The sequence below is a fragment of the Mobula birostris genome, chromosome 5 (genome assembly GCF_030028105.1).
Source record: "Mobula birostris isolate sMobBir1 chromosome 5, sMobBir1.hap1, whole genome shotgun sequence".
Taxonomy (NCBI): Eukaryota; Metazoa; Chordata; class Chondrichthyes; order Myliobatiformes; family Myliobatidae; genus Mobula; species Mobula birostris.
This window is the reverse complement of record NC_092374.1, coordinates 187,570,094-187,596,577: the sequence shown is the minus strand read 5'-3', so window position 1 is coordinate 187,596,577 and position 26,484 is coordinate 187,570,094. Positions and strand designations below refer to the sequence as shown.

The 26,484-nt window shown below is 43.7% G+C and overlaps 1 protein-coding gene across 5 annotated transcripts in view; it reads left to right on the top strand.

The window, feature by feature from the left end:
• The window catches only part of LOC140198141 (uncharacterized), a 197,954-nt gene that overhangs the window by 66,644 nt on the left and 104,826 nt on the right, over positions 1–26,484 (top strand). For all 5 annotated transcript variants that reach the window (XM_072259103.1, XM_072259102.1, XM_072259101.1 and 2 more), the window contains exons 3-5: positions 7,239–7,529; positions 24,471–24,731; positions 25,754–25,870. In XM_072259103.1, coding sequence (XP_072115204.1) covers positions 7,239–7,529; positions 24,471–24,731; positions 25,754–25,870 — 669 coding nt within the window. The remainder of the gene's footprint in view (positions 1–7,238; positions 7,530–24,470; positions 24,732–25,753; positions 25,871–26,484) is intronic.

The window sequence follows — 26,484 nt, the reverse complement described above, 5'->3', positions numbered from 1 at the left end:
GTTGGAGAGGGTTCAGAGGAGTTTCACAAGAATGATTGCTGGAATGAAAGAGTTATCATATGAGTAGTGATTGAAGTTTCTGGGCCTGTAGTCAGAGGAATTTAGAAGAATGAGGGGGATCTCATTGAAACCTATTGAAAGTTGAAAGGCCAAGATGGAGTGGATGTGAAGAGGATATTTGCTTTCGTGGGCGAATCAAGGACCAGAGGACACAGCCTCAAAAGAGAGCGATGTCCTTGACGGCTCAGGCTGAGTGACCTGGACAAGAAATGTAACTCAAGAACTAATCATAGAAACAAAATTGGCATCTTTGAATGTGATCAGTGTGAAGAGAACAGTGTGATGTGTCAATGCCTTACAGTAACTGGCCAATGTGAGTTTTTTACAGGAAGGTGGGCAAACACACTCTGCATCTACCAGAGTTGGTTGTGATGGTGGCCCCATGGTCTGTCTGTGTGTTTGGGGGCAACGATTGACATCCTTCTGGCTGGGAATTCTGTTACAGGGTGACAGCTTCTCAATTACACCCAAGTCAGAGAGGTGGTTGGGGGGTGGCTCCTTGTGGCATACATAATGTACTGAAACACTCTGCTCTGGTTAATTAACACGTACACCTCACCCGTGCGGAGTGAGAGACTGGCCATCCTCGAGCCGCTCCCACCACTGCCGGTGACGTCACAGCTGGTCATTCTGGTTGGTGACTTCAACTGGATCATCGATGCAGCTGGTAGTGCCGACAGCAGGCTGGACAGCACCTCCAGATCCCTGATGAAAACAGTTAAAATAGACAAGCTGCACAATGCCTTCAGCACCCCTTCAGAAGGATGGTGATGGTTTACCGACTGAGTTGTACTCGGCTACGTGGACTGATGGGCCCTGAACCTGCTGGGAGTGTACAATGCAATACTTCCAGCTGGCAGCATGTCAGACTCCATGAAGAAGGGCATCATTCCCCTCATATACAAGTAATAGAGGCAAAAGGATGACATCAGAAACTGGAGACCCATTTTACTGTTGAATGTAAACTGTAAGATCCTGTCCAAGGCCGTCACCAATAGGGAAAAACAACAAAAACGCAAACAGGAGTCCTGAAGAAGGGTCTCGGCCTGAAACGTCGACTGCACCTCTTCCTACAGATGCTGCCTGGCCTGCTGCGTTCACCAGCAACTTTGATGTGTGTTGCACCAATTGGGACAAATCTGTTCTGATTCACCTGACGAAACCTGTGCTGTACCTGGCAGGAAGATCTCCCCCACAATCTCCATCAGCACAGGAGCACCACAGGATCTGTGTGCTTCACCCCTGCTCTACTCACTTTACACTGACGACTGTGTGTCTAAGTACAGCTCCAATGCCACTTTCAAGTTCACTGACGTAGACTGAGACAAATGTGATATATCAGCCTCTACTTCCTCAGGGGTTGGCAAAGATTCAGCATGACATCTAAAACTCTGACAAACCACTATATGTGTGTGGTGGAGAGTATATTGACTGGTTGTGTCACAGCCTGGTATGGAAACACCAATGCCTTTGAATGGAAAACCCTCCAAAAAGTATCAGACATGGTCCAGTCCATCATCAAGGAAATCCCTCCCGACCACTGAGCACATCTACACAGAGTGCTGTTACAGGAAAGCAGCATTCATCATCAGGAACTCCCACCACCCAGGTTGTGGCCTCTTCTCACTGCGGCCATCAGGAAGAATTACAGGAGCCTCAGGACTCACACCACCAGGTTCAGGAACAGTTATTACCCCTCAACCATCATCAGTCTCTTGAACCAAAGAGGATGACTTCACTCAACTTCACTTGCCCCATCATTGAAATGTTCCCACAACCAATGGACTTGCTTTCAAAGACTGTTCAACTCATGTTCTTGATATTTATTGATTATTTATTACTATTATTTTTTTTTATATTTACACAGTTTTTGTCTTTTGCACATTGGACGGGGGTGGTCATTCTTTGATTAATTTGTATTTCTTGTAGTTACGGTGAATGACCACAAGACAATAAATCTTACTGTTGTATATGGTTACATATATGTACTTTGCTAATAAATTTACTTTGTATTTTGAACCTTGAATAATTGCCTGGACTGGACTGGGAAGATAAAACTGAAATTGGGACTGTGGGGAGGGCGCTCCCTGTCAATATCTGGGAAGAACCTGGTCATCAGGTGTGAGGGGCTCTCAGGCTGCTGTACTTGGTGCAAGTGTTGCCCATGTCCCACTCTTCCAGCTTGAGAATCACTCGAGCTGTTTTCAGGTTCACCTGGGGGTTCGAGATGGAGTGGTGAGGCGCAGATCACAATGCACAAATCCCTGTATAGTGGGAGCAAAAATGTACCCGATGTGTCCCTCACCCTGATGACCATCTTCATGTGTGGCAGCATCAGGCTGTGTGTGGAACCTAAATACACGGGCACCAGGTACCACAACGTGCTGAGGTTCTGCCTGTCCCCTGTGTTGCCGAGGTGTTGAAACTGAGGGATGTTCCTGAAAAGGGGATGAATGAACTTCAGAGAAATCTGAAGGTGAGGCAATTCAACTTTCTGAGAGATGGAGAATAGAGAAATTTGAAACATAGAAACATAGAAAATAGGTGCAGGAGTAGGCCATTTGGCCCTTCGAGCCTGCACCGCCATTGAATTGTGATCATAGCTGATCATCCAACTCAGAACCCTTCCCTCCATACCCCCTGATCCCTTTCGCCACGAGGGCCTTATCTAACTCCCTCTTAAATATAGCCGATAAACTGGCCTCAAATGTTTCCTGTGGCAGAGAATTCCACAGATTCACCACTCACTGTGTGGAGAAGTTTTTCCTCATCCCGGTCCTAAAAGGCTTCCTCTTTATCCTCAAACTGTGACCCCTCGTTCTGGACTTCCCCAACATCGGGAACAATTTTCCTGCATCTAGCCTGTCCAATCCCTTTAGGATTTTATACGTTTCAATAAGATCCCCCCTCAATCTTCTAAATTCCAATGAGTATAAGCCTAGTCGATCCAGTCTTTCATCATATGAAAGCCCTGCCATCCCAGGAATCAATCTGATGAACCTTCTTTGTACTCCCTCTATAGCAAGAATGTCTTTCCTCAGATAAGGGGACCAAAACTGCACACAATACTCCAGGTGAGGTCTCACCAAGGCCTTGTACAACTGCAGTAGTACCTCCCTGCTCTTGTACTCGAATCCTCTTGCTATGAATGCCAGCGTACCATTCGCCTTTTTCACCGCCTGCTGTACCTGCATGCCCACTTTCAATGACTGGTGTATAATGACACCCAGGTCTCGTTGCACCTCCCATTTTCCTAATCGGCCACCATTCAGATAATAATCTGTTTTCCTGTTCTTGCTACCAAAGTGGATAACCTCACATTTATCCACATTAAATTGCATCTGTCATGACTTCGCCCACTCACCTAACCTATCCAAGTCACCCTGCATCCTCTTAGCATCCTCCTCACAGCTAACACTGCCGCCCAGCTTCGTGTCATCCGCAAACTTGGAGATGCTGCATTTAATTCCCTCATCTAAGTCATTAATATATATTGTAAACAACTGGGGTCCCAGCACTGAGCCTTGTGGTACCCCACTAGTCACCGCCTGTCATTCTGAAAAGGTCCTGTTTATTCCCACTCTTTGCTTCTTGTCTGCCAACCAATTCTCTATCCACATCAATATCTTACCCCCAATACAGTGTGCTTTAAGTTTGCACACTAATCTCCTGAGTGGGACCTTGTCAAAAGCCTTTTGAAAATCCAAATATACCACATCCTCTGGTTCTCCCATATGCACTCTACTAGTTACATCCTCAAAAAATTCTATGAGATTCGTCAGACATGATTTTCCTTTCACAAATCCATGTTGACTTTGTCTGATGATTTCACTGCTTTCCAAATGTGCTGTTATCACATCTTTGATAACTGACTCTAGCATTTTCCCCACCACCGATGTTAGGCTAACCGGTCTAAAATTCCCCGGTTTCTCTCGCCCTCCTTTTTTAAAAAGCGGGGTTACATTTGCCACCCTCCAATCCTCAGGAACTAGTCCAGAATCTAAAGAGTTTTGAAAAATTATCACTAATGCATCCATTATTTCTTGGGCTAGTTCCTTAAGCACTCTGGGATGCAGACCATCTGGCCCTGGGGATTTATCTGCCTTTAATCCCTTCGATTTACCTAACACCACTTCCCTACTAACATGTATTTCGTTCAGTTCCTCCATCTCACTAGACCCTCTGTCCCCTACTATTTCCAGAAGATTATTTATGTCCTCCTTAGTGAAGACAGAACCAAAGTAGTTATTCAATTGGTCTGCCATGTCCTTGTTTCCCCATAATCAATTCACCTGTTTCAGTCTGTAGGGGACCTACATTTGTCTTAACCAATCTTTTTCTTTTCACATATCTATAAAAGCTTTTACAGTCAGTTTTTATGTTCCCTGCCAGTTTTCTCTCATAATCTTTTTTCCCTTTCCTAATTAAGCCCTTTGCTGGACTCTGAATTTCTACCTGTCCTCAGGTGAGCCACTTTTTCTGGCTAATTTGTATGCTTCTCCTTTAGAATTGAAACTATCCCTAATTTCCCTTGTCAGCCATGGGTGTAATACCTTCCCTGATTTATTCTTTTGCCAAACTGGGATGAACAATTGTTGTAGTTCATCCATGCGATCTTTAAATGCTTGCCATTGCATATCCACCGTCAGCCCTTTAAGTATCATTTGCCAGTCTATCTTAGCTAATTCACGTCTCATACCTTCAAAGTTACCCTTCTTTAAGTTCAGAACTTTTGTTTCTGAATTAACTATGTCACTCTCCATCTTAATGAAGAATTCCACCATATTATGGTCACTCTTACCCAAGGAGCCTCTCACAACAAGATTGCTAACTAACCCTTCCTCATTGCTCAATACCCAGTCTAGAATGGCCTGCTCTCTAGTTGGTTCCTCGACATGTTGCTTCCAAAAACCATCCCGCATATATTCCAAGAAATCCTCTTCCTCAGCACCCTTACCAATTTGGTTCACCCAATCTATATGTAGATTGAAGTCACCCATTATAGCTGCTGTTCCTTTATTGCACACATTTCTAATTTCCAGTTTAATGCCATCCCCAACCTCACTACTACTGTTAGGTGGCTTGTACACAACTCCCACCAGCGTTTTCTGCCCCTTAGTGTTATATGCAGCTCGACCCATATCGATTCCACATCCTCCCGGCTAATGTCCTTCCTTTCTATTGCGTTAATCTCCTCTCTAACCAGCAATGCTACCCCACCTCCTTTTCTTTCATGTCTATCCCTCCTGAATATCGAATATCTCTGAACATTGAGCTCCCATCCTTGGTCACCCTGGAGCCGTGTCTATGTGATCCCAACTATATCTTGTTCATTAATAACAATCTGCACTTTTAATTCATCAACCTTGTTACGAATGCTCCTTGCATTTTTACACAAAGCCTTTGGGCTAGCTTTTACAACACTCTTAGCCCTTATACAATTATGTTGAAAAGAGGCCCTTTTTGATTTTCGCCCTGGATTTGCCGGCCTGCCACTTTTACTTTTCACCTTACTACTTTTTGCTTCTACCCTCATTTTACACCCCTCTGTTTCTCTGCACTTGTTCCCATCCCCCTGTTGTGAACTAACCTCCTCTCTCCTAGTCTCTTTAATTTGATTCCCACCCCCTAACCATTCTAGTTTAAAGTCACCTCAGTAGCCCTCGCTAATCTCCCCGCCAGGATATTGGACCCCCTAGGATTCAAGTGCAACCTGTCCTTTTTGTACAGGTTACACCTGCGCCAAAAGAGGTCCCAATGATCCAAAAACTTGAATCTCTGCCCCCTGCTCCAATCCCTCAGCCACGCATTTATCCTCCACCTCATTGCATTCCTACTGTCACTGTCGCGTAGCACAGGCAGTAATCCCGAGATTACTACCTTTGTGGTCCTTTTTCTCATCTCCCTTCCTAACTCCCTATATTCTCCTTTCAGGAACTGTTCCCTTTTCCAACCTATGTCATTGGTACCTATATGTACCATGAACTCTGGATCCTCACCCTCCCACTTCAGTATATCTTGGACGCGATCAGAAATATCCTGGACCCTGACACCAGGGAGGCAAACTACCATCCGGTTCTCTGGACTGCGTCCACAGAATTGCCTATCTGACCCCCTTACTATCGAGTCCCTTATTACAACTGCCCTCCTCTTCCTTTCCCTACCCTTCTGAGCTACAGGGCCGGACTCTGTGCCGGAGGCACGGCCACTGTCGCTTTCCCCAGGTAATTGCCCCCCCCAACAGTACTCAAACAGGAGTACTTATTGTCAAGGGGCACAGCCACTGGTGTACTCTCCAGTACCTGACCCTTCCCCTTCCCCCTCCTAACCATGACCCACTCGTCTGCCTCCCGTGGCCCCGGTGTGACCACCTGCCTGTAACTCCTCTCTATAACCTCCTCACTCTCCCTGACCAGACAAAGGCCATTGAGCTGCAGCTCCAGTTCCCTAACGCGGTCCCTTAGGAGCTGCATCTTGGTGCACTGGCACAGATGTGGATGTCCTGGAGGCTTGGAGACACCAGGACCTCCCACATCTGGCACCGAGAACAACAAACTGCCCTCACACTCATATTGCCCCTCTGCTCAAACAACAACAAAAAATGAATGCCAAACCCTCTTCGCCTCGCCTGTTTCCGCCTAAGCCCGTTGAGCCGAAGCCCTTAAGCCTTCACTCTGCTCCCGACTCACTCCGCAGCCCGCAAACTCCACTGCCCGCTATATAAGGCTCTGTTCCTTTTAAATCCTCCACGCTTCACTGCCCGACGTCACACGCTTGCACAGTCCCGCCTCTCTAAAAGCCGATGGAAAAAAAAATGAAAAATTCAAAAATGGCTTCCTCCGCACTCCCACTCCGACTCTCAGACCTCCTTCTCCGAAGCCAGTGAATTGCAAATTTTGGAGCCAGTGTAGATCAGAAGCACTGGGTTCCAGCTTCAACAGGTATAGTGTGAGAGTCTTGGATCAGCCAAAGTTGATGAGGGATCTGAGGTGGGAGGCTGGACCAGAAAGAATTTTCACAACAGTCTAGTCCTAAAGACAAGTTCCTGTAACCCCAGTAAAGAGTGGCACAATATCTATTCAGTAGTATGTTCTCATTTGCCGTAGTTTCACAAAGTTCTCTATTTTGGTGTTTCACAGCCACCACATTTTGAAAAGTACAATTATTTTTATTAACAGATAAAGATAAAGAAGAGGTTGGTCTCCTTGGCTCATCAGTTTTACTGGATCCTGAACTCAAAGTTGATCCCAGCAAGAGTGAAATAGTTTGGACCTTCATCAGCAGGAGCATTTTGCATCATGTCCCAGGTCACAGCTTAGTGGAACTGAGTGACCAGTTCAAGTTTCGTCTGCACTTTAATACTTCTAATGGTGCTCTGACTGTGGATGGAGCAGAAGATGATGACCAAGGAGATTACACCTTCATTGTGGATGGACAAGAGCTGAGAATAATACAACTAAGACTCTTTGGTAGGTAGCTTTATGTTTCATCGAATGTACAACATCGTTCAGGCCATTTGGCCCACAATGTTATGCTAACCTTTTAACCTATTCCAAGAAAAATCTAACCCTTCCCTCCCTCATAGACATCCATTTTATTTCCATCTGTGTGTTTGTTCAGGATGTGATTGGGTACAGAATTCGCCATAGTTGTATTTTCCAGTAGGGGCTAAGTTGGGTGACTCCCCTGATAGAATAAACACTGAGGTGGCAGATATTGAATGCAGCCGTCATTCAACCCCATCACTGTGATGTACCTGTCATCCCAAGGAGGAGCCCGTTCGGGATTTGATACAGCATTCATTGCTGCACTGGTGGGATGAGAGAAGAAGAACTGTTTGTCAAACCTGAGGCTTGGGTTTTCTGTTGGAGAGTACAGAAGGAAATGGTTGTGAAGTGAGAGTGGGGATGGATAGAAAAGGTGGAGAAATGGAAAAAGTAGCAAGAGAGGGGATGGGAGGGGAGGGAGGTACAAAATGCTTTAGATTAGTGTGGGATTAGGCATGACATGATGAAAGTAACTTCAATAACAATGATAATAAATAAAAGATAAAATTTATTTATCGAGCACTTTTCACACAGATGATGTAGTTCAAAGTTGCTGGCAATGGGCTAAAAGTACAAATTTGAAAAATAAAATAAAAATAAATATAAATAAAAAAACAAAATGATGTTTGTTGAAAGCAAGTTTAAACAAATAGATTTTAAGCTTTCATTTAAAGGTGTCAACTGAGTCTGCATCCCCTATAGGTTTAAGTATTGAATTCCACAGTTCAGGAGTGTAGTTCAAAAAAGATGACCTGCCTATTTTCTTCTGAGGGAGATTCTTTTTTAAATTTAAGAGACCGTTGGCAGACAATCTGAGAACCTAAGCAGGATTATGAAAGGAAAGTGATTCTGTGATGTACTGTGGTCACAAACCGTTAAGTGTTTTAAAAACAGGGAAGACAAGACTAATATTCATTTTAAAAGATACAGAAAGCTCCTGGAGCTTCCAAATTCCACCCCACCAAATGTTTATTGGCGTGTTTATGTGGGATGAAGCCATTCTCTGCACTGTGAAGTCAGCGGTGTATTGTAATAAACTTTCCCATTGTGTTTATGTGATAAAGCCATTGTCTGCACTGTGATGTCAGCAATGTATTGTCGTAAACTTTTCCGTTCTGTTTGGTAAATCCAGGTACTGAGATAAGGACTAGAATTTTGGGAAACTGACCAGGGAGGAAGTTGGAGGATATAAAAAGAATTAAGATTGGTGTCTCTGTTTATGTTTTTGAAATCCGTACAATGCTCGCAATGATCATATTAATCTTATTGTTTAAACTCTGATTCTGACATAAACATTCAGCTCCAGGTGAAGGTGATCAATGAGAAATATTTTGATCCTGGCTGACAAAAAGGCAACAAACCTGAAGATGTTCTCTGAAGTAACAAGAGCAGAATCTTATTGAAAAGACTGAGATGTCAGGGTATCGATGTTCCCTGTGTAGATGGGTCACTGGTGGGTCAAAATGCACTAATGAAGTGTGAGCCAGCTGGTAATTCCACAGCCTATTAAATGTACACCTTCCCCTTCCTCCTGAGGTGCCGTGTCTGACGGTTTCCACAGCAGTGCCTGTTTCATTGGTTACAATGTCAGTCACAAATCTCAGTAAAGTATTTCCATGTGTGGGGCTGCTCTATCCCACTGGGAAAACAGCAAGAGTTCTTGGAGCTGGTGGTAATTCTGGGATGAAAGGTGGTGATGAATCAACATATAGGAGGGAGACTGAATATCTGTCTGAATAGTGTCACAGCAATAACCTCTTCCTCAATGTCAGCAAGACCAAGGACCTGATTACTGACTTCAGGAGGAAACCAGAGGCCCATGAGCCATTCCCATCAGAGGATCAGAGTCGGAGAGGGTCAGCAACTTTAAATTCCTTGGTGTTATCATTCCAGACGACGGGTGCTGGGTGCAGCAGTTAAGTGTAAAATGCAGAAGGTGCAGCAGTGCCTCTACTTCCTTCGGAATTTGCGGAGATTCCTGTGACACCTGAAAATCTGACAGACCTCTGTAGATGTGTGGTGGAGAGTATATTGACTGGCTGCATCATAGCCTATGGAACCACCAATGCCCTTCAACAGAAAATCCTACAAGAAGTACTGGATATAGCCCAGTGCATCATGGGTAAAACCCACCCCACCATTGAGCACATCTACATGGAGAGTTGTTGCAGGAAAGCAGCCTCCATCATCAGGGACCCCCACCACACATTCAGAAACAAGTTTTGACCCTCAACCGTCAGACACTTGAATCAAAGATGAAGTTATGAGGGCAGACTAGCCAATAATATAAAGCAGAATACCAAAAGCTTTTTCAGTTATATAAAGAGTAAAAGGGAGGTGAGAGTTGATGTTGGTCCACTGGAAAGTGATGCCGGTGAAGTAGTAAAGGGAGACAAAGAAATGGCAGATGAACTTAATTGGTACTTTGTATCTGTCTTCACTGTGGAAGACACTAGCAGTGTGCCAGAGGTCCGTGAGTGTCACTGCTATTACGAAGGAAAAAGTGTGCGGCAAAGTGAAAGGTCTTAAGGTGGATGTCACCTGGGCCAGATGGACTACATCCCAGAGGCCTGAGAGAGGTTGCTGAAGAGATAACAGATGCATTGGTCATGATCTTTCAAGAATCACTTGATCCTGGCATGGTCCCAGAGGACCAGAAGATTGCAAATGTCACTCCACTCTCTAAGACCATAAGATATAGGAGCAGAAGTAGGCCATTTGGCCCCTCGAGTCTGCTCTGCCATTCAATCATGTGCTGATACAATTCATCGAGTCATCCCCACTGCCCCTGTCTTCTCCCCATACCCTTTGATGCCCTGACTAATAACGAACCTATCTATCTCTGCCTAAAATACACCCAGTGCCTTAGCCTCCACAGTTACTCGTGGCACAAAATTCCAGATTTACCACCCTCTGACTAAAGTAATTTCTCCGCATCTCTGTTCTAAATGGATGTCCTTCAAACCTGAAGACCTGCCCTTTGTCCTAGACTCCCCTACCATGGGAAATATTTGCTATATCTAATCTGTTCAGGCCTTTTAACATTCAGAATGTTTCTATAAGATAATCCCTCAGTCTCCTGAACTCCAGGGAATACAGCTCAAGAGCTGCCAGGTGTTTCTCATACGGTAATCCTTTCATTCCTGGAATCATTTTCGTGAATCTTCTCTGAACCCTCTCCAATGTCAGTATATCCTTTTTAAAATAAGGAGCCCAAAACTGCACACAATACTCTCAAGTGCGAGGGGATCCTGAAGTACCCCTATTAACTGTGTTTTTGTTGAGAGAGAGAGAGAGAGAGAGAGTTATTTAACACCAACTTGTTTGTAAAAGAGAGAGAGAGAGAGAGAGAGACAAAGACTAACTGGTTGGACTGTCACTTTAAGGCACAAGAAAGAACGGGTTAACTTTTAAATTTCTGCTGGAGTTGGAGACAGCACCGAGCAGCTCGTAAGTTGCTATGGTGACCAAAGGCGGTGCAATTTAATGGACACTCAATGTTATGATTTTTGGCAGGTTGTTGATACTTCAAGGATTTTTGCCTGCTTGCATTTCTTCACAAAGGAAGGAGGGATTATTTGAATGACAGGTGGTACCCAGTACAGTGAGATAAAATAGGAGGTGAGATGATACAGACCTCAGACACATGTTCTGGACACTGAATGAGCACTGTTGTGCCCACAGAAAAAGTGGATTTTGGAGGATCGATCAGGTGGATCGATCCATCGCTTTTGCAGTGAAAGGAGGAAAGGGGTTGACTGGTGGGGAGTTGTCCATGTGTCCACACTCACCTGGGAGATAGCTCCACCAGAGAAAACCGTTCCCCTTTGTTAAAGTCACAGTCTGTGACTTTTAAAGGATTTTGAAGGGCAGCGAGAAGATCGACGGCATCAGCTCACCTGAAGACTCAGATCTCTCCCTCTCTCTCTCTCTCTCTCTCTCCATCACTACTCAACTCAATACCATGAATTGAACTGAACTGAACTGAACTTTACTCATTGTCATAAGACTGTATCTTTTTACCCCTAGAATTGAAGAAGCTTGGTTTTTCATACATATATTTCCACACTTACTGATATACTTACTTACATAATTATTGCTAACCTGTTTGATTTATCTACATTTATATTACTGTATTGCGTAGTTACTAATAAATATTATTAGTTTATAGCAATACTGGACTCCAAAACGTTTTCCAGCTCTGCTGGTTCTTTATTCCCGTCACGGGGTTTGTGACATAAATTGGGGGCTCATCCGGGATATGAACAAATTGTTCGGGAGGCTGGTTTGAATTGATTGGGACAAATCCCTTTTGATTTGTTTGTGTGGAAAAACAGCAAAAATGGATGTTAGGGACTTTCTGAAATCACCAGACCTGGTGACTTTGAAGTTAACTAAAAAGGATGATATGCAGGACATTGCTAAAGAATTGAGAACTGAGGTAAAGAAGGGTATGACTAAGGTAGAAATTCAAAGAAAAATAGTTGAATATTATATTTCGACGAAGCAGTTTACTGAGGATGTGTTGAAAATGTTCGTGGAAGGTAAACCTATTGAGGCTGAGCTTCAGCTTCTGTCGGAAAAATTAAAGATGGAGAAATTGCAAGTAAAACAGTTCAAGAGAGAGGCTAGAGAGGCAGCAAAACAGAGAGAAGAGGCAGAAAGACAGACAGCTTGAGAGAGAGAAATGGCAACATGAAGATCATGTGGCAGAAAGGCAGAGACAGTTGAAAAGGGAAAAATTGTAGCAAAGAGGTTTAGTGTCAGACCCTGATGATCTTTGCAGCTCGGAAGGGCTAGTTTTGTGTGATGAATTTAAAAGGTGTGTTCCTGATGATGTAAGAGCAGACCCAGATGCAGAGGATGCCGCTACCCTGCGGGGGTCTGATAAGAAAGCAGGTGAAGAAGTTTTAACCCACAAGGTTGAGTTTAATCCAGAAAGAATTTGCCAGAGAATAGCTGTGAGGTTCGGGGTGCCTTTTAATTTGAAACTGGGACAAGTGATGATAGCCCAGAAGAGGCAGTTGTTCGGACTGAATGTGTTCAGGTTGTGGAAGTACCTGTGAGTTCACAGGATTCTGAACCTTATGTTAAGGCTCAGTTAAAGTCGGAGGTGTCTGACTCAGTTGAAAAGGAATGCAGTTTTTGTGTGTCAGATGATCTTGGGTCAGTGAATAAGGGGTTAACCTTGGTACCAGTGGAATGTGGGGAATCTCAGTTACTTGTATTAGACCGTGTTTTAAATGCTGGTGAGGTCAGTGTTGCTGAAAATAATGGGAAAAGTGCTGTTCCTGGACTTTTTGATAAAGTGCTGGAAAAAGTGGAATTGGTTGTGTGACCTTTGACCCTGTTTGCAGGACAAAGGCCTGTTGAGGAAAGATGTACTGCTCTGTTGAATTTTGTTTGGACATTTGAGCATCTGCAAGGTCATAATGTTATTCAGTGTAATGTTGTGGAGAAGAAGGAGGAAGTTTGTTATGGTTTTGGAGTGGAAGTTGCTATGGAAGCAAGTCATAGTGAAGGTTGGAGAAAGTTGATAAAGAGATTGTTTGGCCTCTTTCATAATGTATACATGATTCTCATCAGCCTGGTGATGGTGCAGAGTTTGGTAAACAATGGAGGCACGTTGACACCTCTCCAAGATAAAAGTGTTTCAGTAATTCAGGTGATGAGTAAGCAGCCTGTTGAGGCCTATGATAGCAAAACCAGAGGTTTAAATTATAATGATGTGTCACAGACTTTTCTACCTTCAAGATTTCGGCCGGACTTAGAGGGTAGTACAGCTGATAAGAGTAAGGTGTATGAGAAAGGTTTGTCTTTATTGAGGAAGGAATTTATAGAGGAACAGAAGCGAGGATCTGAAATGGTGGCTTTGAAGGAGATATCTCTCACAGGAGTGGAGGTTCAGAGAGAATCAGTGGAATATTACCTTAAAGATGGGTTGTTGATGAGGAAATGGAGACCAGCCCCAGTGCCTGCAAGTCACGTGGTGGTTCTGAAAGTTTACAGAGCTGAAATTTTAAACATGGCTCACAGAATGCCTTTAGGTGGACCTCATGTAGTGAGGGAGACAGTGAATAGGATTATGAAGGAACTTTACTGGCCTAGTTTAAGGAAGGATGTTGTGAATTGTAACAGGTTTTGCCATACCTGTCAAGTTGAGGGGAAATCTAATCTGGTTATTCAGGTAACACTACTTAAACCGATATCTGCTTTTAGTGAATCTTTTCCTAGGGTCATAGAGGATTGTGTAGGCTCATTGCAAAAGACTGCAGCTGGTTATCAGTATGTGTTAACAATTGTGTGTGCTGTGTCTAGGTCCCCTGAAGCAGTGTCTTTTGAAAACACCGAGGCAAAGACTGTGGTAACAGCATTCAGTAAGTTTTTCACACTGGTAGGTCTGCCCAGAGAAATTCAATTTGACCAGGGCAGTAACTTTACTTCGAGAACATCCCAACGGATAGTTAGAGAATTGGAAGCTAAGCACATGGTGTCATCTACATATCACACAGAGTCCAAGGGAGCCTCGGAATGGCTCAACTCAACTGTTAAGACCATGATTTAAGCACATTGTGTGAGAAGAGGAAAAATTGGGATGAGGATGTTCCCCTCCTCTTATTTCCTGTTGGAGATTCGATTCAGAAGGCATTGGAGGGTAGTTTGTTGGGACCTGTGTTCAATTACAGGCCAAAAGGACCTTTGACTCTAGTCAGGGAACTATGGTCTGATTTAGAAATATGTGTCAGTGTGTTTAGTTATGTTTTCAAACCCTGGAAGAGATTTAGTAAGCTTTGTGTCCTTGCAAAGGAAAGTTTACAAGATGGTCAAGTCAAAATAAGACACTTGTTAGCTAGAATTGCAGCTGGGAGAATTGTTATGGAACAAAATGGAGTCATGGAATCTGTTAATGGAGTGGAAAAGCATGTTTACCCACTGAATCTAATCTCACCGAAATGTCAGAATTCCATTGTTTTGAAAAATATTACTGATAAGGTCCATCAGTTGGATCCTACACAGCGAAAACAAGTGGAAGGACTAATTGGCATTTTGAAATGGTGCACAGGTGCAGTGCATCACGTCATTATGAATCCAGCCCAGCCTGTGAAACAGCATCTCCACAGAGTGAAATTTGAGGAAAGTAAAAAGGTTGAACAAGGAATTAGAAACAAGAGAGAACAAAGAAAGAGAATGGATTACTGTATTGAAAGAGTGGGGAAGGCTAAATACCTTATTAAGATTGACTTGTTAAAAGGATACTGGTGTGTTCCTTTAACAGACAGGGGTAAAGAGATATCAGCATTTGTGACACTGTCTCGACTGTATGAATACAATGTTTTACACTTCGAGATGAAAAATGCTCCAGGGACGTTTCAAAGAATGGTCAATTCTGTGATTGGAGGGTTAGAAAGCCCAGTTCATAACAAAGATTTAGTGGTCTGGACAGACACGTGGGAAGAGCATATTGCAGTGGTAGAAAAACTGTTTGACACTCTTTTTAAGGCCAATCTTACTGTGAACCTAGCTAAAAGTGAGTTTGGCCATGCCACAGTTGTATCTCTGGGTTATGTGGTGGGCCAGGGGCACCTGGCTTCTGTACAGGCCAAGGTTCAAGCTGTTGCTGAAGTTCCTGTTCCGACCGGCAAGGAAGCTTTGAGAAGGTTTTTAGGAATGGTTAGGTATTATCATAAGTGTTGTAGGAACTTTGCTGACATGGCTCTCCCCCTAATAAAACTCCTAGGGAAGAATGAATGATTTGTATGGAGTGATTTTTGCCAGGAGGCATTTGAACGTCTGAAAACCATCCTGTGTTAACATCCTGTGCTCAAAGCACCTGATTTTTCAAAACCATTCTCGATAGCAACAGACACTTGTGCTGAAGCTGCTGGGCAGTACTGTTACAGGAGGGTGTGGATGATATTGGACACTCAGTAGCTTATTTCTCAAAGAAATTTAATGTGCACCAGAATAATTATTCAACTGTTGAAAAGGAGTTATTGGCACTTATTCTGGCCTTACAACATTTTGAGGTTTATACTTGTCCTGCTCAAAGACCCCTTGTGATTTACACGGATCATAATTCATTGGTGTTTTTAACTAAAATGAAGGATAAGAATAGAAGGTTGTTAAATTGGAGTCTGATACTGCAAGGTACTGTGAAAGGTACATGTGAAAGGTACTGACAATATTATAGCTGATGGCATATCCAGATGTTAAGTTGGAAACTGTACACATTTTTGCTCTGTCATCTGATGATTTTTTACTTGTACTGTTTCAAACTCTGTAATTTACATTTAGTCAATTTTTTTTTGTGTGACGGGATTCTGAAGTATCCCTATGAACTATGCTTTTGAAAGAGAGTTTTCTGCTGATCAGCCAATGCTTCACCCATGCTAATAACTTCCCTGTAATTCCATGGGCTCTTATCTTGCTTAGCAGCCTCATGTGCAGCACCTTGTCAAAGGTCTTCTGAAAATCCAAGTACACCACATCCACTTCATCTCCTTTGTCTACCCTGCTTGTAATTTCCTCAAAAGATTGTAGTAGGTTAGTCAGGCAGGATTTTCCTTTCTGAAAATCATGCCGGCTTTTGCCTATCTTGTCATGTGCCTCCAGATACTCTGTAATCTCATCCCTAACAATCGATTCCAACAACTTCCCAACCACTGATGTCAGACTAACAGGTCTGTAGTTTCCATTCTGCTGCCTGCCACCCTCCTTGAATAACAAAGTAACATTTGCAATTTTCTAGTCATCCAGAACAATGCCAGAGTCGATCAATTCCATCAGGTGCTGGAGTTCTATCCACCCTCAGACCATTAAGCTTCCTGTGTACCTTCTCAATTGTAATTTTCACTGCACATACTTCACTTCCCAGACACTCTTGAATGTGCAGTACACTGTGAAGACCGATGCAAAATACGCATTCAGTTCCTCTGCCATCTCAGCATCTCTCACTACAATACCTTCAGGGCGTCATTTTCAATTGGTCCTATATCTCCCCTCAACTCCCTTTACCCTTCTATGTACTTAAAAAAGCTTTTAGTATCTTCTTTGATATTAGTTGCCAGCTTCCTTTCATAATTCATCTTTTCCTTCCTAATGACCTTCTTAGTTTCCTTCTCCAAGTTTTTTAAGAGCTTCCCAATCTTCTATCTTCCCACTGGCTTTGGCTTCCTTGTATGCCCTCTCTCTTGCTTTTTAATAGACAATAGGTGCAGGAGTAGGCCATTCAGCCCTTCGAGCCAGCAGCACCATTCACTATGATCATGGCTGAATCTAAATTGTCTACCCCTTATTCTTAAACTGTGGCCTCTGGTTCTGGACTCGCTCAACATCGGGAACATGTTTCCTGCCTCTAGCGTGTCCAATCCCTTAATAATCTTATATGTTTCAATCAGATCCCCTCTCATCCTTCTAAATTCCGGTGTATACAACACCAGTCGCTCCAATCTTTCAACATGACAGTCCCGCCATCCCGGGAATTAACCTTGTGAACCTACGCTGCACTCCCTCAATAGCTAGAATGTCCTTCCTCAAATTTGGAGACCAAAACTGTACACAGTACTCCAGGTGTGGTCTCACCAGGGACCTGTACAACTGCAGAAGGACCTATTTGCTCCTATACTCAACTCCCCTTGATATGAAGGCCAACGTGCCATTAGCTTTCTTCACTGCCTGCTGTACCTGCATGCTTACTTTCAGTGACTGATGTACAAGGACATCTGGATCTCGTTGTACTTCCCCTTTTCCTAACTTGACACCATTCAGATAGTAATCTGCCTTCCTGTTCTTGCCACCAAAGTGGATAACCTCACATTTATCCACATTAAGCTGCATCTGCCATGCATCTGCCCACTCACCCAACCTGTCCAAGCCACCCTGCATTCTCATAACATCCTCCTCATATTTCACACTGCCACCCAGCTTTGTGTTATCTGCAAATTTGCTAATGTTCCTTTTAATCTCTTCATCTAAATAATTAATGTATATTGTAAATATACATTAACGTGTGGGCACATGGCCAAGTGGTTAAGGCATTGGACTAGCAACCTGAAGGTCATGAGTTTGAGCCCCAGCCGAGGCAACGTGTTGTATCTTTGAAGAAGGTACTTAATCACACATTGCTCTGCGATGACACTGGTACTAAACTGTATGGGTCCTAATGCCCTTCCCTTGGACAACATCGGTGTTGTGGAGAGGGGAGACTTGCAACATGGGCAACTGCTGGTCTTCCATACAACCTTGCCCAGGCCTGCGCCCTGGAGAGTGAAGACTTTCCAGGTGCAGATCCATCGTCTCACAAGACTAACCGATGCCTTTAATTGTAAATAGCTGCGGTCTCAGCACTGAGCCTTGCGGTACCCCACTAGTCACTGCCTGCCATTCTGAAAAGGACCCATTAATCCCTACTCTTTGTTTCTTGTCTGCAACCAATTTTCTATCCATGTCAGTACCCTACCCCCAATACCATTTGCTCTAATTTTGCACACTAACCTCCTATGTGGGACCTTATCAAAGGCTTTCTGAAAGTCCAGGTACACTACATCCACTGGCTCTCCCTTGTCCATTTTCATAGTTACATTCTCAAAAAATTCCAGAAGATTAGTCAAACATGATTTCCCTTTCATAAATCCATGCTGACTGGGACCTATCCTGCCACTGCTATCCAAATATGCCGCCATTTCATCTTTTATAATTGATTCCAACATCTTCCCCACTACTGATGTCAGAGTAACTGGTCTATAATTGCCTGTTTTCTCTCTCCCTCCTTTCTTAAAAATTGGGATAACATTAGCTACCCTCCAATCTGCAGCAACTGATCCTGAATCTATAGAACATTGGAAATTGATTACCAATGCGTCCACGATTTCTAGAGCCACCTCCTTAAGTACCCTGGGTTGCAGACCATCAGGCCCTGGGGATTTATCAGCCTTCAGTCCCATCATTTTACCCAACACCATTTTCTGCCTGATGCAGATTTCCTTCAGTTCCTCTGTTACCCTAGGTCCTCTGGCCACAATTACATCTGGGAGATTGTTTGTGTCTTCCCTAGTGAAGACAGATCCAAAGTTCCTGTTCAGCTCGTCTGCCATTTCCTTGTTCCCCATAATAATTTCACCCGTTTTTGTCTTCAAAGGCCCAACTTTGGTCTTAACTAATTTTTTCCTCTTCACATACCTAAAGAAGCTTTTATTATCCTCCTTTATATTCGTGGCTAGCTTACCTTCGTACCTCATCTTTTCGCCCCTTATTGCCTTTTTAGTTATCTTCTGTTGCTCCTTAAAAGTCTCCCAATCCTCTGGCTGTCCGCTCATCCTTGCTATTTTATACTTCCTCTCTTATATTCTTATACTGTCCTTGACTCCCCTTGTCATCCACAATCGCACCTTAGGAACTTGAACAAAATTGTCAGGGTTTAAAAACAGACCACCATCTACAACGGCCATCGTTGTAGCGGCTATCGTCGGAGTGGACTGAGTCAGAGTGGGATGGCTTTGGCTCAACAGGCTTCAGCGAGAACAGGCAGAGGTCAGGGTAGGTTCCGGTAAGGTTTTTGTCCAGATTGTTTAGAGTAGAGAGAATGCCAGGCAGGATGTTGGAATGCTCCTCTTGCAGGATGTGGGAAGTCAGGGAGCCCTCCAGTGTCCCTGACAATGAAACCTGCAAGAAGTGCATCCAGCTGCAGCTCCTGACAAACTGCGTTAGGGAACTGGAGCAGGAGCTGGATGACCTCCGGATCACTCGGGAGAATGAGGAGATTATAGACAGTCACTACAGGGAGGTAGTTACGGCAAAGGAGCAGAGCACAGGAAGTTGGGTCACTTTCAGGCGAGAGAAGAGGAAAGGGCAGGCAGAGCAGGGTTCCCCTGTGGCCATTCCCCTCAACAACAAGTATACCGCATTGGATACTGTTAGGGGGGGATGACTGACCTGGGATAAGCTGCAGCAGCCAGATCTCTGGCACTGAGTCTGGTTCTGCAGTGCAGAAGGGAGGGTGGAAAAAGAGGAGAGCGGTACTGATAGGGGACTCGATAGTTAGAGGTGCAGATAGGAGGTTCTGTGGTTGTGACAGAGAATCCAGGATGGTTTGTTGCCTCCCGGGTGCCAGGGTCAAGGATGTCTCTGATCGCTTGCATGACATTCTGAAGTGGGAGGGTGATCAGCCAGATGTCGTGGTGCACATCAGTACCAATGACAAAGCAAGGATGAGTGAGGAGGTCCTGGAGAGTGAGTATAGAGAGCTTGGCAGGAAGTTGAAAAGCAGGGCCTCAAGGGTGGTAATGTCAGGATTGCTTCCTGTGCTACGTGCCAGTGAGGGTAAGAATAGGATGCTCTGGAGAATGAACAAGTGGCTGAGGAACTGGTGAAGGGGCAGGGTTTCAGATTTCAGGATCATTGGGACCTCTTCTGGGGCAGGTGGGACCTGTACAAGAGAGACGGGTTACACTTGAACTACAGGGGGACCAATATCCTTTCAGGGAGGTTTGTTAGTGCTGTTGGGGAGGCTTTAAACTAGATTTGCAGGGGGATGGGAACCAGAGTGCCAGAGCTGACACTGTGGCTGGGGTGAGAATAAATGATGTTAAAAGTCCAAGCAAAGCCGCAAATAGAAAGGTTGTGAGAGGTGGTAAAAATCTTCTGAAGTGTATATATTTCAATGCTAGGAGTATTGCGGGGAAGGCGGACGAGTTGAGGGCGTGGATCGACACGTGGAATTATGACGTTATAGCAATTAGTGAAACTTGGCTACAGGAAGGGCAGGACTGGCAGCTTAAAATTCCAGGGTTCCGATGTTTCAGATGTGATCGAGGCAGAGGAATGAAAGATGGGGTTGGGGGGTAGCATTGCTTGTCAGGGAAAATGTTACAGCAGTGCTCAGGCAGGACAGATTAGAGGGCTTATCTACTGAGTCCTTATGGGTGGAGCTGAGAAACAGGAAAGGTATGGCCACTTTAGTGGTGTTGTATTATAGACCACCCAATAGTCAGCAAGAATTGGAAGAGCAAATCTGCAGAGAGATAGCAGGCAACTACAGGAAACATAAAGTTGTGGTGGTAGGGGATTTTAATTTTCCATACATTGATTCGGACTCCCATACTGTTAGGGGTCTAGATGGTTTAGAGTTTGTAAAATGTATTCAGTAAAGTTCTCTAAATCAATACATAGAGGGACCAACTAGAGGTGATGCAATATTGGATCTCCTGTTAGGAAACGAGTTAGGACAGTGACAGAAGTCTGTGTAGGGAAGCACTTTGGTTCCAGTGATCATAACACCATTAGTTTCAACTTGATCATGGACAAGGATAGATCTGGTCCTAGGGTTGAGGTTCTGAACTGGAAGAAGGCCAAATTTGAAGAAATGAGAAAGGATCTAAAAAGCGTGGATTGGGACAGGTTGTTCTCTGACAAGGATGTGATCGGTAAGTGGGAAGCCTTCAAAGGAGTAATTTTGAGAGTGCAGAGCTTGTTTGTTCCTGTCAGAATTAAAGGCAAAATGAATAGGAATAAGGAACCTTGGTTCTGAAGGGATATTGCAACTCTGATAAAGAAGAAGAGAGAGTTGTATGATGTGTATAGGAAGCAGGGAGTAAATAAAGTGCTTGAGGAGTATAAAAAGTACTAGAAAATACTTAAGAAGGAAATCAGGAGGGCTAAAAGAAGACATGAGGTTGCCTTGGCAGTCAAAGCGAAAGATAATCCAAAGAGCTTTTACAGGTATATTAAGAGTAAAAGGATTGTAAGGGATAAAATTGGTCCTCTTGAAGATCAGAGTGGCTGGCTATGTGCGGAACCAAAAGAAATGGGGGAGATCTTAAATGGGTTTTTTGTGTCTGTATTTACTAAGGAAACTGGCATGTAGTCTATGGAATTAAGGGGAACAAGTAGTGAGATCATGGAAACTGTACAGATTGAAAAGGAGGAGGTGCTTGCTATCTTGAGGAAAATTAAAGTGGATAAGTCCCCAGGACATGACAGGGTGTTCCCTCAGACCTTGAAAGAGACTAGTGTTGAAATTGCAGGGGCCCTGGCAGATATATTTAAAATGTCGGTGTCTATGGGTGAGGTGCCGGAGGACTGCAGAGTGGCTCATGTTGTTCCGTTGTTTAAAAAAGGATCAAAAAGTAATCCGGGAAATTATAGGCTGGTAAGTTTGACGTCGGTGGTGGGTAAGTTATTGGAGGGAGTACTAAGAGACAGAATCTATAAGCATTTGGATGGACAGGGACTTATTCGAGAGAGTCAACATGGCTTTGTGCGTGGTAGGTCATGTTTGACCAATCTATTGGAGTTTTTCAAGGAGGTTACCAGGAAAGTGAATGAAGGGAAGGCAGTGGATATTGTCTACATGGACTTCAGTAAGGCCTTTGACAAGGTCCCGCATGGGAGGTTAGGTCGGAAAATTCAGTCGCTAGGTACACATGGAGAAGTGGTAAATTGAATTAGACATTGGCTCAATAGAAGAAGTCAAAGAGTGGTAGTAGAGAATTGCTTCTCAGAGTGGAGGCCTGTGACTAGTGGTGTACCACGGGGATCAGTGCTGGGTCCATTGTTATTTGTCATCTATATCATTGATCTGGATGAAAATGTGGTAAATTAGATCAGCAAATTTGCTGATGATACAAAGATTGGAGGTGTGGTAGACAGTGAGGAAGGTTTTCAGAGTCTGCAGAGGGACTTGGACCAGCTGGAAAAATGGCAGATGGAGTTTAATACAGACAAGTGTGAGGTATTACACTTTGGAAGGACAAACCAACGTAGAACATACAGGGTAAATGCTAAAGCACTGAGGAGTGCAGTAGAACAGGGGGATCTGGGAATACAGATACAAAATTCCCTAAAAGTTGGGTCACGGGTAGATAGGGTGGTAAAGAGAGCTTTTGGTACATTGGCCTTTATCATTCAAAGTATTGAGTATAAGAGCTGGAACGTTATGATGAGGTTGTATAAGGCATTGGTGAGGCCGAATCTGGAGTATTGTGTTCAGTTTTGGTCACCAAATTACAGGAAGGATATTAATAAGGTTGAAAGAGTGAAGAGAAAGTTTACAAGGATGGTGCCGGGACTTGAGAAACTCAGTTACAGAGAAAGGTTGAATAGGTTAGGACTTTATCAAATCTCCCCTCATTTTTCTATGCTCCAGGGAATAGAGGTATATAAAATTATGATAGGTATAGATAGAGTGAATACAAGCAGGCTTTTTCCACTGAGGCAAGGGGAGAAAAAAACCAGAGGACATGGGTTAAGGGTGAGGGGGGAAAAGTTTAAAGGGAACATTGGGGGGGCTTCTTCACACAGAGAGTGGTGGGAGTTTGGAATGAGCTACCAGACGAGGTGGTAAATGCGGGTTCTTTTTTAACATTTAAGAATAAATTTGACAGATACATGGATGGGAGGTGTATGGAGGGATATGGTCCGTGTGCAGGTCATTGGGACCATGCAGAAAATAGTTCGGCACAGCCAAGAAGGGCCAAAAGGCCTTTTTCTGTGCTGTAGTTTTTCTGTGGTTTCTATGGAAGATTTCCCTTCACAGCTCCTTCAATTGTCACACCTCGGCTGACCTCGAACGTTAACTTGGGCTCTGACTTCACTTGTCAGCTACAGTAGTGTCCTTCATCCATTCTGATTTGGAATATATCTGCCTTGCACTTCCCTTATTTTTCACAGAAACTCCAGCCATTGCTGCTCTGCTGTCCTCTGCTGTCCCTTTGTAGTCAATTTTGGCCAGTTCCCCCTAATAAGGGAGGAAGAGCCAAAAGAAATGATGCTTTAGTCCAGTTTGACTAACCTCAGTGGTTGGGAGCGTGTTGGAGTCTGTTATTAAGGATGAGGTTTCGAGGTATTTGGAGACTAATGGTAAAATAAGTCAAAGTCAGCATGGTTTCTGTGAAGGGAAATCTTCCCTGATAATTTTGTTCAAGTTCCTCGAGGAAGTAACAAGCAATGTGGATAAAGGAGAGGCAGTGGATGTCATTTGCTTGGATTTTCAGAAGGCATTTGATAAGCAACCACAAATGAGGCTGTTTAATACGATAAAATCCTATGGTGTTACAGGAAAGATTCAGCAATGGATAGCAGAATGGCTGGGAGGCAGGGGGCAGCGAGTGGGGAAAAAGGGGCCTTTTCTGCTTGGCTGGTGGTGATGAGTGGTGTTCCTGGGGGTGGGGGGCAGGGCGGTCTGATACTTTTTACATTGTCAGTAATTTAGATAACGGATTAATGGCTTTGTGACAAAGTATGCAGATGACACGAAGATCGTTGGAGGGTTAGGTAGTGCTGAAGAAGCAATGTGCAGCAGGACTTTGACAAATTGGAAGAATGCGTAAAAAAATGGCAGATGGAATAGAGTGTTTTGAAATGTATGATAATGCATGTTGGTAAAAGGAACAATAGTGCAGACTATTATCTAAACAGGGAGAAGGTTCAAACATCACTTCTTGAGCCTCTCATTCATCTGTACCATCACCCTATTCCTGCTGTAAGTGACACATCTATGAACTTGCAAATGAACATCTAAAACAGAGATGAAACAGTTTTGAGTTTTTGCTTCCACAGCTTTGAAGAAGATTGTTTGGAATCTTTGAATATTTTTGAGGCAGAGGTAGATGGATCCTGGATAAACAGAAAGGTGAACTGTTATCGTGGGAGATGGGAATATCTACCATCAGGTTAGCTGTGATCTTGTACAATGACAGAGCAGGGTCGAGGTTTAAATGGCTTTTATTTCCATTGTTGTGTATATATTTGATGTGTTGAACCGACTGTACTTTTGTACCTTTTGTACATATCTGGTGCAATGTCACGTGGTAAGATTGCATTCTACATCAAGATAGGAATATCATGGTTTCATATTCTCTCCTTTAGATGAGCTGTCAGAAGGTTCCATATTGACCAACATCGAATCACTGGGTTTGACGGTCGAGCTCACCTGCGATGTCACTGGAGATTCGAATGTGTATCAGTGGCAAAAGAATGGAGGGGAAATCTCCCAGCATCACCAACTAACAGATGAAAACAGAACACTTGTTATCCCAAGCGCTTCATCTGAAGACTGTGGAGTGTACGCCTGTATCACAACCAATCCTGTCAGCTCCATCCAGACAAACTACACCTTAATGTTGGGAGGTGAGCTTCATTCATGAATGACATTTTGCAGTTAGCATTTAGACCATATGGATGGCCTATTGAATACAGCCGATGCAAATCAGTGCGGTAGCAGAGAGAGGCAAAAGCTGAATTAATTGGGTTCACAGAATCACAGAATAGTTATCACAGAGAAGAAAGTCATTCAGCCATTTAAGAATAGATTGGTTCGATCACCTAGCAAACAACTGAGTCCTATTGCTCTGTCCTCTCCCCACAGCTCTGTAAATTCTTTCTTTCAGTTACTTATCCAGACCTCTTATGAAATTACAGTTGAATATCCCTTCACTATTCCTGACAATGAACTCTAGACCCTGTCCACTACGGTGCATAAAAAAAATCCCCAAGATATTATTTGTTCTTCTCCCGAAGGGCCTGTATTGTGCTGTAGGTTTTCACTTCGACTTTCTTCCTCTTTCTGCCTTTTTTATCAGGAAGGCAAAGATCCTATCTTTGTCAAACTACTTTCGTAACCCTTTCTACAAATCTCTTGTTGGTGTAACCTTTTTAGAATTGGCTCCTTGACTTTGTATGCTCTTCTCATTCTTCCAACTCTTGGGATGGGATAAATAGGCAGATAATGCACTTCACGGATCAATTAGAACAAACTGCCCACATGTGCATTTGTGTAGCAGCCCCTAACATCAGCTGGAAAGTAGCACCAGAGTGTGTGGTGACACTTGCAGTCTGCCTTGCCCTCAGCACATCCTCAGGTTGTGTTGGTTGTTAACACAAACAATACATTTCGTTGTATGTTTTGATGTACATTTGATAAATAAATGAATCTGAATAATCCATTCTTGATTTGTATAACGATGCATTGTGATTAATGTTTCTCAGAGTAGAGTCAGTTGATGTCAGCCTGGGTCACAGATCAGTGAGATTAGACCGGGGTTGGAACATTCCCTTCTCAGCAGGAAATTATGAAACATTATGGTTGTTGCATCATTTGTCATTCACTGCCCAATAGATGTATAATGATTTGAATTTAATTTTAATTTTAGGGCTTTCCCTCAAGGATGTTATAATGATTGCTGTATTGACAGCAGGACAGGTGATGTCTGCACCGTCTCTTCATTCAGCCATATTGCCGGACCAGTGGAGGTGGAAAACCCTCGGAGGTATCTGTCATTGATTAATTTGCTCTTGCGTGAACTTTCAGGCACCACCCAGTAAACCTGAATGAACTTTAACATAAACAAGGGAAAATATGGGAAATCAATTCACCACTGACAACTTTCCCCCCCACTTCCCCTCTGTCTCTGTGATCTGTGGGGTGAAATTGCCCATTTTTCCCAGTTTTGAGGTGCTTTGCAGTGACATTGAATGCCTGAAACAGTCCTGGAGTCACTTCTGACCAAACTGCAGAAGATATTTGGGAGAAGTGGCCATGAGAGGAGCCATCTTCATTCACTCGTGTTTGCTGCATTGTGTTGTCTCATCTCACTCTTTCACCAAGTCTGTTTAGAGGTGGGACTGAAGGAAAGATGCCCTTTCATCCTGATGGTGGCTGTGCCTTTGAAACAGGGACCTCTTTCACATATACGGCAGAGTTGTGAAAGGAGTTCTACTCCCCATCTAGTGTCAGGGGGTTTGAGCAGTTGTCTCTCAGACCTGCTGGTGAGCATACAGTACATGTGGCTCTTTCTTTCAGGCTTTGTGGCAATTTCTCTTGGGTGTTTGTAAAAGTTTATTTTGAAAGAACCTCTCTTTCCAATGCAGTTTTCCACGTGGG